The 16,255-nt window shown below is 37.6% G+C and overlaps 1 protein-coding gene across 1 annotated transcript in view; it reads left to right on the forward strand.

Annotated features, from left to right (window-relative positions):
• ANO4 (anoctamin 4) overlaps positions 1-16,255 on the forward strand; it is a 348,268-nt gene that overhangs the window by 252,090 nt on the left and 79,923 nt on the right. Inside the window, exon 10 of the mRNA XM_023527448.1 lies at positions 10,604-10,710. Coding sequence (XP_023383216.1) covers positions 10,604-10,710 — 107 coding nt within the window. The remainder of the gene's footprint in view (positions 1-10,603; positions 10,711-16,255) is intronic.

Below are 16,255 nucleotides of genomic sequence, written 5' to 3' on the forward strand. Positions count from 1 at the left end.
TAGACACTTTAGTCATTATTAGCGTCAAATTGTCAAATTGCAGTGCACCTCCCCACTGATCATGTCACATCACAACACTGTGTGACACACATGGGTAAATTTAGACTTTCAAATCGAACTCGCTTTAAGACCTGTCCAAATCTACGTATGAGAAATGCCACTCCTAGGTATGTCCTTCCCTGAGAAACATTTGCACGTGTGCATTTTACAGTGGCGTTTATAGTAATAAAGTGTTGGAAATAGCCTAAGCACCCACCAGCAGGAGAATGAACAGCTGAACTGCAGTGTTCTTGTATAGTAGGCTTGTAAGCAGCAGGGCACAGGGCTGGAGCAGAGCTCCTTGTATCCATATGCATGAACCTCAAATGGTCACACGAGGAAAGCTAGCTGCAGAAGAAAGAGTATAGCATGGTGCCATTTCTGTAAAGATTTAAAACATACAATATAATGTCGTATATTTAGGAATACATACACATTAGGGATCAGGAAAAATTCCTGATAATGATTACTTCTGGGGGAAGGAATGAAAGTGAGGATTAGCACACTGGGGGGACTTTAGTTGTATCTGCAGATTTTTATGTCTTCAGTTGGTTAGCGGGCATACATGTGTTTGATATTATTCTCAACACATTTTAATGTGTCTGAAATATTTCATTAAAAGAAAAAGACAACTGATTTCAAAATAGCAGGGACTTATTTATTGAGGCATGTTAGAACTATGAGAAGCAGTAATCTTTATTAAACAATGATAAATAGTGAGCTGATAATAAAAGCAAAAAACTACCATTTAGGAGCACAATGTGAACATGAGTACAATACATGCAATACCTCCTAATCCTCAAACCTTCCTCTGAAGTGGGTATCCACTTGTCCCATTTGAAACGTAAGGATACTGAGGCTTAAAGAAGTTACTTTTCAAAATTTAAATAGTACAGTTGACTTTTGAACATACTGGTTTCAACTGTACAGATTCACTTATATGCAGATTTTTTTCCATAAATGCTGTGTATTTTCCTTATGATTTTCTTAACATTTTTCTTTTCTCTGGCTTACTTTATTCTAAGTATACAGTATTATACATATAACATATAAAATGCGTTATTTGACTGTTTATGTTATTGGTAAGGCTTCCAGTCAACAGTAGGCTGTTAGTAGTTACATTTTGGGGGAGTCAAAAGTTATATGTGGAGTTTTGAATGCATGGAGTGGGAGGTTGGCACCTCTAACCCCCACATTTTTCAAGGATCAGCTGTACTTGGCAGAAACAAGACTCTAACCTAGGTTTGTTTTACCTTAAACCAATAAAATAGATGTTATGATATGAGCTATTAGGCTCACACACAAAAAAATACTATCCATGAAGCAGTTTCTTCCTTCGAAATTGTAAGAAAATATATTTCTGTTGTTTAAGCCACCCAATCCATGGTACTTTGCTATGGCAGCTGTAGCACACTAATACACATATTTATTCTAGTTCACTCACAATGAACTTCAGAAACATTCCACTTCCTCATTCTGTCTGTCTAACTCGTTCTCTGTGGAAGCTTGCTCTATGATTTCTCTGTCCCCAGTGTTCAGAAATATCATAGTTATGATCTCGATGTGGCTCTATGTTCATCTATTGTTCTGGGGACTCCGGGGACCCTTTTAACTTGAATAATGTTGTCTTTTAGTTCAGGGAAATTTTCTTGAATGATTCTTGAATTTTGTGGAAGATTTATCCCTTTTTTCCTCTTTCCAGAATTCCTATTTTTCAGATATTGGACTTCCTGAGCTGATCTTCTCATGTCCTTATCTTTTCTCTCCATTTTGTTGTCTGTAACAGAGATTTCCTCACCTAGTTTTCTAGAAGATTTCCTCAATTTATTATTAATTCTTCTGTTAAGTTTTAATTTCTCTCATTTTGTTTTAGTTTTTAAGAGCTATTATATTTTCATAATTTGGCTTTTTAAAATCATGTTTTGAGCTTTTTTTCACAATTCCATTATCTTAATTCTTTGAGCATAATAATTTTTTTTAAATCGCAGTATAATTGACAAATAACATATTAGTTTCAGGTGTACAGCATAATGATTATATCTGTATATATTGCAAAATGATTACCACAATAAATCTAGTTAACATTTGTCACCATACCTATTACAATTTTTTTCTTATGAGAACTTTTAAGATTTACTCTCTTAGCAGCTTTTAAATATGCCATACAGTATTATTAATTAAAGAATCCATACTATTCATTATTCCCATCACATATTTATTTTATACCTGGCAGTTTGTACTTTTGACTCTCTTCTCCCATTTTACCCACTCCCACCCCCTACCCCCTACGTCTGGCAACCACCAATCTGTTCTCTGTATCTGTTAGCTTGTTTGTGTGTTTGTTTGTTTAGATTCCACATATAAGTGATATTATATGGTATTTGTTCTTTTCTGACTTATTTCACTTAGCGTAATGCTCTCAAGGTCTATCCATGTTGTCGAAATGGCAAGATTTCCTTCTTTCTATGGCTGAATTTGATTCCTCTTTGTGTGTGTGTGTGTGTGTGTGTGTATTTATCCATTCAACCATCAAAGACACTCAGGTTGCTTCTGTATCTTGGCTATTATAAATAATGCTGTAATGAATGCGGGGATGCAAATATCATTTCAAGCTAGTGTTATTTTTTTTTTTCAGTAAATATACAGAAGTAGAATTGCTGGATCATATGCAGTTATACTTTTAAATATTGAGGAACCTCCATAATGTTTTCCATAGTGACTGTACCAGTTTACAGTGCTACCCACAGAGCATAAGAGTTCCTTTTCCTCCACATCCTTGCCAACACTTGTTATTTCTCTTCTTTTTGATAATAGCCATACTAACAGATAAGAGATGATGTCGTATTGTGGTTTTAATTTGCATTTCCCTGATGATTAGTGATGTTGAGCGCCTTTGTTGGCCATCAGTATGTTGTCTTAGGAAAAACACCTAATTCAGATCTTCTGCCCATTTTTTAAAATTGTACTGTTTGGGAATTTTTGCTGTTGAGTTGTGAGTTCTTTATATGGATATTAACCTTTTATCATATGTATGATTTGCAAATATTTTATTCCATTCCACAGATTGCCTTTTCATTTTGTTTATGGTTTCCTTTGCTGTGAAGAAGCTTTTTAATACGTTATAGTCTCTACTTGTTTATTTTTGTTTTTGTTGCCTTTGCTTTTGGTGTCAAATCTAAAACATTATCACCAACACTGATGTCAAGGATTTTACCACCTGTTCAGTTTTATGGCTCCAGGTCTTATATTCGAGTATTTAATCCATTTTAAGTTAATTTTTGTGTGTGGTATAAAGGTAAGAATACAGTTTCATACTTTCACATACAGTTGTCCAGTTTTCCCAGTACCATTTATTGAAGAGACTGTCCTTTCCCCATGGTATATTCTTGGCTCTGTTGTCATAAATTAATTGACCATATATATGTTGGTTTATTTCTGGGCTCTGTATTCCATTCCTTTGATCAATGTGTCTGTTTTTATGCCAATGCCATACTGTTTTGATTACTCTATCTTTGTAATGTAGTTTGAGATCAGGGAGCATGATACCTCCAGCTTTGTTCTTTCTTTCTTTTTTTTTTTTTTTTAAATCAAGATTTCTTTGGCCATTCAGGGTCTTTTGTGATGTCATATAAATTTTAGGATTGCTTGTTCTATTTCTATTTCTGTGAAAAATGCCATTGATATTTTGATAGTGATTGCATTGGATTTGTAGATTGCTTTGGGTAATATGGACATTTAAATATATTCATTCTTCCTATCCATGAGCATGGAATATCTTTCTATTTATTTGTGTCATTTTCAATTTCTTCATCAATTTCTTATAATTTTCAGTGTGCAAACCAACCTCCTTAGTTAGTAAATTTTTTCTTAATTTCTCTTTCTGGTAGTTCATTATTAGTGTATAGAAACACAATAGGTTTTTGTATATTGATTTGGTGTTTGCAACTTTACTGAGTTCATTAATTCTAACAGTTTTGGGTTGTGTCTTTAGGGTTTTCTACATATAATAGCCTGTCATCTGCATAGTAAAAGTTTTACTAATTCATTTCCAATTTAATGCATTTTATTTCTTTTTCTTGCATAATTGTTCTGGCTAGAACTTTCAGTTGTATGTCGAATAAAAATTATGGAAGTGGACACCTTTTTCTTGTTCTTGATCTTAGAGGAAAAGTTTTCATCTTTTCACAATTGAGTATGATGTTAGCTGGGGGCTTGTTATTTTATGGCCTTTATTAACTATGATTTTTTAATGGACTTTAATGGATTTCTTCAGATGCCTCGTAATCTTTGGTTGACTGTCCCTACTTAAGATTAGGAAATGCAAAACTTGAGTATAAGTTCAGAGTAATAGGTTGCGCCTGTCCCTGTGGGCTTCACTGTAGGGAAATAGCTGGGCAGTTTCATTTTGAAGTCTCCAATGTCACCATCTTTAGATGTTTCATCTTACACTGGTCAGATTCCCAAGAGAAGAATTTGCCAGTCTTCTGTCTGGAGAGACAAAGCCTGGCTGCCAATATTTTGGAGCCTAAGCGGATGAAGATAGCTGGGGATCTCAGCTTCCAGGGTGCGAATATTCACTTGATCCTTCCGTTTTCACTATAGTACCCCTACCCCTAATCATGCCTGGTGTCTCACAGTTCAGAGACTGCATCACACTATGAATACAAACAAAACAAAACAAAACAAAACTCCAGTCATCTAGTAGAATAGAGGTGGGGATATGGGCTTCCAGTATCTTCCTAAATAGCTTTTAACCAGTACCCATTTTAGCATCCCTTCCACCCCACTTCTATAGGTCACTGGTACCCCAGATCTAAACATTTTTGAGATTTTATAGCATAAATATGATTGTTCTTGGTTTTTCCCAGAGTTGGTTTAGGATTCAGCTTTTTCTAATCTCCTTAGTCTGTTACTACTTGGCTGTCTGCTTTTCACATTCCAACATTTTGTTGCTATTGTTTTCTTATTACCTTTGTTCATTGAGGATTTATACCTTTAAACACACACACACAAGCACACGCACTTTACTATTATTTTCATGGGATTTTGAGAGAGGGTAAAACTGAATGGAAGTGTTTAATTTTCCATCTTTATCTGGAATTCTTAAGAGGAAGTATTTCTTAATTTGCATTTAACATTCAAATAGCAAAGATGATATCATGAAGTACAATTAGAAATGACCATTGGAATAAGAAAAATGTCTCACATTGCCTTATATTCCAGGAGCTTATCACCTTAATCCTAAAATGAGGCTTGAAAATTTTTACCAAACACTCAGAACTCTGAATATTGTATATCTAGTATGATTATCATCTCATCCTTTTACTCATAACGAGTATACTTAAGAAGTTAGTCATTGCAGTGCAATTACCTAAAGCCCAAAAAAACTCTCAAAATAGGCCTTGTCACAAAATTAATCGGGTTGCTTTGTTCCTTACTTAGATTTTCATTAATTCGTGGACATACTTTAAGTGATAGTTAACTGTATCCCCTTCGTTCCTCCTTGTTAAAAAAGAAATCTCTATTTAAAACCTAATTAAGAAAGTTTCCTGAAATATTTATTTTCAGGCTTCTGTATATTGGCAGTCTTGGGGCAATATTTCAGGTGGACAAGAGTGGATGCTACAGAGTCTGGGCCTACGCTTAGAATTCACAAAAAAACACTCTGCCATGCTCTGTTGATTAAAGCCAGTCACCTCTTTCTAGAAGAAGCAAGAAATTCCCCTTCCTCGAAATACATACATAACACCTACATTCCTTCCTACCCTCCACCCACCTCCACGTGTAACACCCTCAGTCATTGCACACGGCTTTGCACAGAACAAGCAGAATGTTTGCTTGTTAAACAACTGGCATATAGCAGTACTTCATAACATTGCTGTGGACAGTTGCTTTGGAAGAACACATCTGTAAAGAGCAAATAATCACTTCTTCAGGAAGTCTGTAGCTAAACCTCAATTGCACAGCATTGTCCTTTCCCATTCCCTCCCTTCCTAGCAAAGAGGAGGTCAGGATTATCACCAAATGAAAACCAAGGGCTGCTCACCTCCAGAGAAAGCAGGAACATAGACACACGTAGCGGGGAGCTGGTGGGTCTGCCCATCACTTAGTAAGCAGGACCTTCTTTGCAGGGCAAGATGGAAGCACCCAGAAAACCCCCTTCACACGCACATACTCACAGGCAGACCGGTGCTCCCAGCAGTTTCTTTGACGAATGAATGAGAAGACTTGGAACCAGACAGATGGTTTTTGAATTCCTCCTTGCCACCTGCTGGTTGTGTGACCCTGTGCATATTACATAACCCCTCCAAGGGGACAGGAGAAGGAGATGTGTTAAGAGCCTTGATCCTCCACCACTTCAGCAGTGTGTTCCCCTCCTTACCCTAGGTGAGAACACACCTGGAACAGAAACTGCATTTTCCCTTTAAAATTTCTTTTAAAAATTTCCATTTTTTATAGGCAGCCCTTAAGTGTGTACAGTGAAATTTCCTTCCTACCTTCCAGCCACCTAGTTCTCCCCAGAGGCAGCCTACATTTCCAGATGTGCACGTACCCTTCCAGAGTCATTCTGTGCGTGCACAAGCAAATATTTATGTCAGTACATTTAAAGGGATTATTTTGTTATTTGTATTTGTTTTCCTCTTTGACACAAACACCTGTGCGACTGTTTTGAACCTTGTTTTTTCCCTGCAATATCTTGGAGATTCTTTTTTATGTCTGCATGTGAGCACCCTTAATCTTTTTATAGCTTTAGAGTATTTCACTGTAGATATGTACCATAATTTGTTTCTTCTACCCCACTGATGAATTATTTAGGTCATTTACAGATTTTTGCTGTGATAACCCATGTCATAATGAACATTCTTATACATCTGTTACTTTGCGTATGGGTGAGTATATTTGTAGAATAAATTTCTAAAAGAGGAATGGCTGGATCAGAAGATGTGTGGTGAGGATATGTGCATAATTTTGATAGATTTGGTCAAGTGTTTCTCATAGAATTTGTACTAATTACTATCCCATCAGCAATGTGTGTGAAAGAGCTGAGTTTCTAAGCCTGTGTGGGCCCTGATACCTCAGAGACTGAGCACCAAGTCTTACGTTTGCCAAAACAGTTCTGTTTCCATCGTGTGTGTGCACACGCGTGTGCATGTATGCATGCAAGAGAAGGAGGGAGAGGGTAGAGAGAGAGAGAGATTGATTGATTGATTTCATTTGAAGAAAGTTATTTTGGCTAAGTGGTTAGGAGAGGCTTGAGAACAATGATGTGGGGAATCATCACTGTTCCTTCTCTTAGCCCTCTAGTTTGAAGAGTAACAGATAAAATGAGATTGCTCCACACCCTACAGAAAGACCCTTAGGCAGGTAGTTTGTGGAGAGAATGATTCAAGTGGTAGCTGGAAAGATGGAGTGGGTAGAAAGATTTCTAGGAAGTAGGAGTAGAGGCCAAGGTATAAGGGGATGAGATTTAGTCTTATAATTCCCAAAGTAAGCTAGTGTTCTCCAGAAGGTCAGCTCATTTGAGCCAACTTTCAGGGCTTGTCATGTCCCAAGCCCTATACTAGTGCTGGGACCCAGGGATGAGCATGGCCGGTCCCTGCCTCAAGAAGCTCGTACAGAAAAGTCCGATATGTAGGCAGACAAGGTCTATGCAATGTCATAGAAGCAACAGCAGTGATGACAGCTAATTCTAAGAGCTTATTCAATGCCAGACAGTGGGTTCAGCAGTGCTCATCATCTCACCTAATTTTACAAAAACCCTGTGAGAGACTACAGCGTTATCCCCATTTTCTCAGATGAGGGAACCAAGACCCTGAGATGTGTGTGTGTGTGGGGGGGGTGCTCCCAGTACCACATAGTAAGCAGCAAAGCCAGGGTTTAGATTGAGGGCTGCCTCACCTCAGAGTCTTAAGAGGAAGCAGGAGTGATGTTGGAACTAAAATCCCACGTCCGTCCTCTGTGAAAGGTTTTCTGCTTCCTTCTCTTTTCATAGCACCACATTGCTTTTCAGGGTGAGGGTAGGGGGTCAGGAAGACCTTTGGAGGTGGCTGTGCCCAGAGCTGAGGCTTGAAGGTTGATTGGCAGCAAGGAGAGCTTTGCAAGCAGAGAAGCTCTTGGGCTGATCCTAAGGAGAGCCAGCCGCCAGGAGTCAGGAAGTTTCTGACCCAGGGAGGCAGGTGAGTGGGGTGGATAAGAGGGCATTCTCTAGAGCCAGATTGCCTGATTTCAAATCCTACCTCTGCCTCTTATTGGCTGAGTGACTTTGGGCACATCACTTAACCTGCCTGATTTGTTACCTGTAGGGCAGGGCCATAAAGTACTTAACCTCCTGGCTTATTGTGAGGATTGAATCAGTTCACATATCTGAAGTGCTTAGAATAGCGCCTGGTACATGCTCTATATGTTTGGTTTGTTCCCACTATAGAATCTCCAGGCTCCAGGTAACATCATAGACGTGAGGAAGGAGCAAACACAATTTCGAAGCTTGTCGGTACGACTTATTATAAGAACTATTACATGAGCTCACGAAACGTAGCCGTGGTGCTGTAAAAGGGGAAGGAATCGGAAACCATGCAGTGGAGGAGGGGCCTGGGCTTTGAGCCTGGGATTGTCTTGTCAAGCCTGGCTGCGCTTATCAGCTCTCAGTTATGATCGGAAGTCCTGAGTCGAAATGGGCTTTTTCATTTGTTGTCTCTTTCTTTATGACATCTTTATTTGGTGTTAAATTGCAATAGTCTGTCTCAAATAAGGTGAAAAGCACAGGAGGATAAAATAAAAGGAACCACATTCAATGCAACTTTTGATTTTTCTCTTTCCCTCTTTGATGCCATCACATGTTTTCGGAAAACCCTAGCGAAACTAAAAGAAAGGCCGCGGCTTCCTCATTCACCCCCATAGCATTGATCTCTCATCCGTCAAGTCGAATTGCTTTTTTCTGAGGACGGTATTCCATAACAATTCAAGAGAAGTAAAAGCGAGAGGAAAATACTTCTCTAAGGAATCGGTTCATGTATTTACGTTTTGTCTTCATATTCTCTGGTCTTTCTGTCCTTTATATGTTATTCCAAACTCACATTCCCAGTTCTGTTTCCAAACCAAACCCCGCACCTAAGCTACCCTTTCTCTAAGTCAGTTTTTCTCTTCCTGCCATTATTTAAACAGTTCTTGAAAATCTGTCTTCTTGAAGAAAAATGTTTAAAAGCAATTTTTCCAACAGAAACCCCCCACGACCCTCACTTACTGCTATTCAAAAACCGGTACCTGTACTGTGTGCCAGCCACTCTCTAGATCCTGAGGCTACAGAAATTATGACGATTCAGCCTTTTGTCCTGAACGTGTCCACATACTTGTGTGGGAGAGAGCCATGTAAACAAAATTCGATTCTGCTCACCTCTGCCCTGCAATCATGTTAATTTCCTTTATGGTTTGTCTTCCCCACTAGCCTGTAAGCCTCTCAAGGACAAAGATAATCAGTACTTTACAGAGTGCCCTCAATAAACATTTGCTGAGTGAATGAATGAAAACAAACAAATGACAGTACAGGACGATCAATAAATTAGTGTGTTTTCAAGGTAAGAAAAAGCTCAGAGGAGAGAGCCCTAAATTCTTTTGGAGGCAGAAGTGCAGTTGGCAGGGGGGACTTACCTGAGGGAGGTGACTACTGAGTTGGATTTTGAGGATGAGGGCTACTGACATTGCTATGCTTTGCATGGTGTCCAACTTATATAAAGTACCCGCTGCTGAGTTAAACTTTATAATTTATGAAGCAATTACACTTTCATATATCTAATATTCTGCTATTTAATACATTCCTGGGAAGGGAAGACATGCCTATGTCATGCTGGATTATATGGTCCTGGAAGTTCTGTCACCTGGAAAACTGCTCAGGAGCATAGGAACATCTACTGGAATACCCAGTGTCAGGGTGTGTGTGTGTCTGAGTCTCGTGAGAAAGTTCGAAGGCTGGGTGAGTCTCTGAGTGAGAAAACAATCTTAAGCATATGCTTTAGAAAAGGGACCCCATCCAGGAGAGAATATGGAAAAGGAGTGGACAGTGGTGATTTCTGGAACTCCTCTCTCACCTCACCCCTGAGCCAGACCAGAGTTCATTCCCTAACTCCTGTATCCACCAGGCCAGCCCGTTTCAGATAATAAAATTCCTGAAAAATCAGATGGTTATGACATGGGAGGGGATGGGGGAGAAGAGAAGAGGTAAAAACAAAATGAATTTTAAATTGAATTGATCTAATGACTTTACTGAGGGAAAAAAGATATGAAGCCTAGACTTGCTATTAGTTTAGTTTAAGGTTTCTTAATGTTGTTTAGCTCTAGATCTTTTCTGACATAACGATGTTGGTACTCAGGACGCTGAGAACCAAAACTACTGAGATTCGTGAGCCTCCTGCCCTTGGTGTGACCTCTGGGCTCACTCCTGCTGCGATACACTTAACCTCTCTAGGCCTGATGGAAGACACCTCTCTATGAGTAACACCGAATTGTATCAAAAATTTGATCCCTCACCTCCAATTAATCCTCAACTTGTGTTTTCAATGTGTGTGTGCAGCTTCATCATACACAACAAAGACACTTTCTTCAACAATGCCACAAGAAGTAGAATTGTACATCATATTTTACAAAGAATAAAGTATGAAGAAGGAAAAAACAAAATTGGTAAGTAGTGTGTTAGTATAACAAGTTACATTTGATTTGGGGTTGGGGGGGTGGTTACAGACTTTTCCTTTGGTTTTATTAAGTTCGTATCCATCCTAGAAATGTTTTATCTTTTACAAGACCTCTAACTTTACCCTCGATGTATTACACACAAGTGTAAAATCTCAATAGCATCCTCAGATCTCTATTTTAAATAGCATGTTATCTCATGGATCATAGATCAATATTTATGGAACGCCCATTTTGTGCCAGGCACTGGACTGCGTGTTGGGGAGATGAGCACAGTTCTTTCCTGGAGCATATGTTCAAGAAGTTAAAAGCAGACAATAAATAATTAAATATAATAAGTAACACGAAGAAACTGAAATGGACGATGTTGCAGAGATAGACTGGGAAAGAGTGGGGGTGAATTCAAGCAGAGGTGGAATGGTCAGGGAAAGCTTCTCAGAGAAACTGAAACTCGAACTGAGGCGTGACAAGTGGGGCTAGTGTGGGAAGAAGGAAGGAGAGGTGTTCCAGGTAGGGGGAGCTCCAAGTGCAGACATGAGCTGTCACACATAAGTAAACGCTCCAAATAATCACCTCCTCCATTAAATAGCCTTTGCGATTTATATTTTGGGCATTTTTTTGTGAGAACCTTTGCATATTATATTACCAAATTTCCTGCTTTGTTAAACAGATTATTATATATCAGGAAGATTTGGGTGGTTTTGTCCTTATCTCTGTCCCAGCAAGATTTTTATTATTAGTTTGAATAATGACTTATATCAGTCAAGGTCTAATCAGGAGATAAAAATTCCACATAATTTGAAGAAGGAAACTTTAATATAAAAAATTAACTGCGTCAGAGGATTGGAGTAATGAACGATTGGCTAGTAAAGAATAAGAAACAAACAGAGACTCATGGACATGGACTATAGGCTAGTGGTTACCAGAGGACTAGAGACTAGTGGTTACTAGTGGGGTGGGGGAGGAGGTAGACGGGGTAAAGGGGGGTCAAATATAAGGGGGTAGGAGGAGGGTGAAGTGGGTAAAGGGGATCAAATATATGGTAGCTGAAGGATGCTGGACTTTGGGTGGTGAACACAATAAAATATACAGATGTCAAATGATAATGTACACCTAAAAATTGTATGATTGTATTAACCAGTGTTACCCCAATAAACTTAATTTTAAAAAAATGAAGAAGAAGAATAGAGGAATAGCAGATATAGCAGCAGCTACCAGCCTTAGAAAGGCTCCCCCAGACAACGCTGAGATCCAGACCCTGTCGGGAGGGGTGCAGCTGTGCTTCCCTGGGCACCAGAGCAGTTGGCTGGGGGTTTGTGCAAGTAGGACTTTTTGGGAATCTGCCCTCTCAAGTACGGGGGAATCTGCCTGGAGGAGCTCCAAGGAAGCTATTCATTGCACCAGCAGTGCTACTCTCTGAGGCTGTTCAAGGGATTACCAACCCGTGGGGAGGTGCCATGCGCCGCTTGCCATCATGCACCGCAGGAGCTGGGTGCCTAGAAGCCACGTGTTTGCAGAAGCCTGCCGAGAGTAGCATACTGGAACCAAAAAGACAAACTCCTTCCTCCTCCAGTGTCCCTCCAGTGCATTCTCCTGACAAAATCTAACATCGTACTATCTTGCAAAGGAGAAATGTTTACAAGGTTCAGCTCCATTATTGCAAAGCAGGCGATAAAAGTACATTTGGAGCAAAGGGGCAATAAATCGATAAGCGGCGTGTAGCCTAAACAACGTGCTCTTCAGGCTTTCAGGTAGGGTGGAGACAAGTGAGGCATCAAATATGTTAGTCCTAGGAGTCAGGAGCCTGAATGATCTCAGTGGTCTGGAAATCCCAGCTGAATCCAACAAGATGGCATTTATTAGTTTGTAAATTCACCAAAGCGACTGCCCTGGTGCGGTGTAGGAGAAATGTTGCTCAACATCAGGAGAGGAACAGACTTCAGAAGTTTAGTTGAGTGCAAGCTCAGCATGAGTCACTACTGTGGTGAAGCTGCCAGAAACTATTTTGATCCCAAGATGCATAGATTAAAGTATAAAAAGAAGAAACAGATAGCTACCTAGTCCGAGCTAAGTACACCTGGAATAATATGTTCATTGAGAGTCAAAGTAAATGAGTAAGGTAAAATTGAACTCGATTTAGGTCTGTTTTAACTTCAGTAGGATTGTGGGTTAGCACACTCCAGTATTCTCTGCAGCAGTCATCCATCCTGGAGACACATCCTCTCTATAAAGTCCTCCATGACCATTCTAGCTTGAAGGAATTCGTCCCTCCTCTGAATTCATATGGCAAATATTTTTGGAGTGTTTATTTGATAATTAATCATTTATATTCTTTTCAGTGACATTATGAAAATTATACCACCTAACGAGAACCACCATTAACATTTATTTTGGTGTACTAAATAATTTAAATATTATGTTATTACTTTTTAAAATATTTATCCCCTATTTGGTCCATGTGATTTTTTTCAAACAAACCTAGAATGTGCTACACTTACTTTTTATTATGAGTTTCTTCAGTTAACATTGCATCACGAACATACTAGAAAACAAGAGAATACAAGCGAAATGATTATGGCAGTAGTTATTCCGGATTATTTCATAAAATGCAAATAATTTTTAAAAACAATGCCTTGGCTAATATTGGTATTATAGTTTTCAGCACATCTTATAAGTTACTATAACACATTAGTGTATTGAGAATCTTCAGATGATGATAAGCTCCTTAATTGTAAATAAGTTCCTTTTTTCGTCTTTGTATCATCATTGTCCAGCACAGTAACGGGCATCTAGTAGGAGTGTTTGTTGAACTGAATTGAAAACCTTTTAAACATGATCAATGTCTAACCATAGCATTCTTACACAGTCAAAAACTGTGTATAATGAGGCCAAACAGCAGTTATCGTTCTTACCTTTTTATCTCAAAATGTGGACTATTTTTACAAGTAGTCAAGATGGAGACAAAGAAGGGGCAGAGACAGTGATTTTTAAATGTACTGAAGGAACACAGGAAGTGCATATTATGTTACTGTAAGAATGAAATTTTTTTACTAGTTCTCCAATTCGAGAATTCTATTCGAGAACCCCAGTGGTTTGAAAATTGGTAATGATGAACTGGAAAAGTATCCAATTAGCAATAACTAATTACAGAGTAAACTATTAACCCAAGATCAGGCATTATGCTGCAGAATAGGGAGTTAAACTACAAATGCTCTGTTGACATCTTTGGTTTCATAAATAAAAGAACATGGTAGAAGAAAATTTATTGATAGAATTTATGTTTATTCAATATTACTTTATGCCTGGAACTTTTTCTGAAAGTGGCATTTTGCATGAGCCAACATTGATTAGAGATAAGACAAAAATACTGATTTGTAGACATGATTGATGAGTATTTCAATGGAGTGTAAATTACCACTATCTATGTAAGTTTTTCGACTTCACTCTGAATTTATTAGAACTGTGAAAGTCAAAGAGCTATTGAAATCTGTTTTCAAAATAGAGCAATTAATAGATCAACAAAGATTTATTTAACAATATAAATGCATAAAATAAATCTTGAAATTGATTTGTCTTTTCATAATTGATGCTTAGACAGGGAAGTGAGTAAACCTATAGACTTCAAATGTTCACTACTTTCTCTCTTTGCAGGACTTTGGTAAATTATTAAAAACTTGCAAAGGTCATCATCAGAGTTTCTTATTAGGCCTCTGCGAATTGTATTTTTTCTACTATCTGGAATGTTTGAAAGCTATTGATAAGATATGTGGATTTCTTAGTAGAGAATCCAGGAAATCAAAGCTTTCTGTATAATTATTCATTCATTACAAAAGTATTTATTGAAGGCCTCCTGTATGATAGACAAAATACAAAGCCCTGTGGATATTATTATTTCAGATGCTTTTCTTTAGTGTTAATGTCAATCATCTTAAAACACATTACTGTATTACTATGATTCTAATTACTTAAACATTGATTATACTCGAATCAGTGCATGTTCCATTTTCTAGATAAGCTAAGCCTCTGGACTCTGGTTCTAAGCATAGAGAGCATTACTTTATAAACCACTTGAGAGATATTCTTCTAGTCATCCTTTTTGAGGTATATTTCAGGAAGCAGCATAATACTTTTTAAAATAATTTTTCATTTTTCACTTATAGTTGACATACAATATTATATTAGTTTAGGTGTACAGTGTAATGATTAGAAGTGATTACTTCAATAAATCTAGTACCCATCTGACACCACACATAGTTATTATATTATTATCGACTGTATTCCCTATGTTGTACTTTACATCCATGTGACTGTTTCGTAACTACCAATTTGTACCTCTTAATCTCTTCCCCTCTTCACTCACCCCACTAACCCCCTGCCCAAGTAGCATAATTCTTGATGAAAGGAACTTTAAAGATCAACACAGTAAACGTCCACTTCTGGCCAAGATAGAGTAAGAAGCACAAGATTTACTCTCCTACCTGAAGCAATCAAAAAAGGAAAAACAAAAATGTATATGATATAACCTATATATAGTCCTATGTAGCAAAAAAAAAAAAAAAATGAATTTTTACTTTAAAATCTCACACACAAAAAAAAAAATTCCAGGCCCAGATTACTTCACTGGTGAATTCTACCAGGCATTCAGGAAAGAAGTAATACCAATTCTACAAGTCCTTAACAAAACTGAGGAGTAGGGAATACTTTCCATCCTATTCTATTAGGGTAATATTACCCAGGTTCCAAAACCAGGCAAAGACTAGAAAATACTAGAAAAAGAAATACTAGAAAAAGAAAACTATATAATCTATATTCTTCATGAATATAGATGCAAATATTATAAACAAAGTTTAGCAAATAAAACCTAACAATATATAAAAAGGATAATACATCATGAATAGGTAGAGTGTATCCAGGATTGCAAGGTTGGCTTCATATTTGAAAATCAATCAATATAATTCACCATGTTAGCAAAGTAAAAAAGGAACACCATATGATCATCTCTATACACACAGAAAAGCATTTAAGAAAATCCTACATCCATTCCTGATAAAAATTCAGCAAACTACAAATAGGAACTTCCTCAGACTCATATAGTGCATCTTTTCCAGATTGGAAAAGAAGTAAAACTATCTATATTCTTAGATGACTTGAACATTTATATAGAAACTCCAATGGAATCCATTAAAAGTCTAGCATTGTTACAGGAAACAAGATTGATATACAAAACTCAGTTGTATTTCTATAAACCAACAACAAACAGTGAAGAATTGAAATTTTAAAGTCGATACTGTTTACAATAGCTTCAAAATATGAAATATTTATCTGACAAAAGCTATATAAGACAGGTACAACAAAATTTACAAAACATTGCTGAAATTTAAGATCTAAATAAATTCAGAGATGTATCCTGTTCACAGACCGGAAAACTCGTTATTGTTAAGATGTGAATTCTTCCTAATTTAATCTATAGATTCAATGCAATCTCAAACTTCTAAGGGTGTGTGTGTGTGTGTGTGTGTGTGTGTGTGTGTGTGTG

This window comes from Pteropus vampyrus, unplaced genomic scaffold (assembly GCF_000151845.1).
Source record: "Pteropus vampyrus isolate Shadow unplaced genomic scaffold, Pvam_2.0 Scaffold16, whole genome shotgun sequence".
NCBI lineage: Eukaryota > Metazoa > Chordata > Mammalia > Chiroptera > Pteropodidae > Pteropus > Pteropus vampyrus.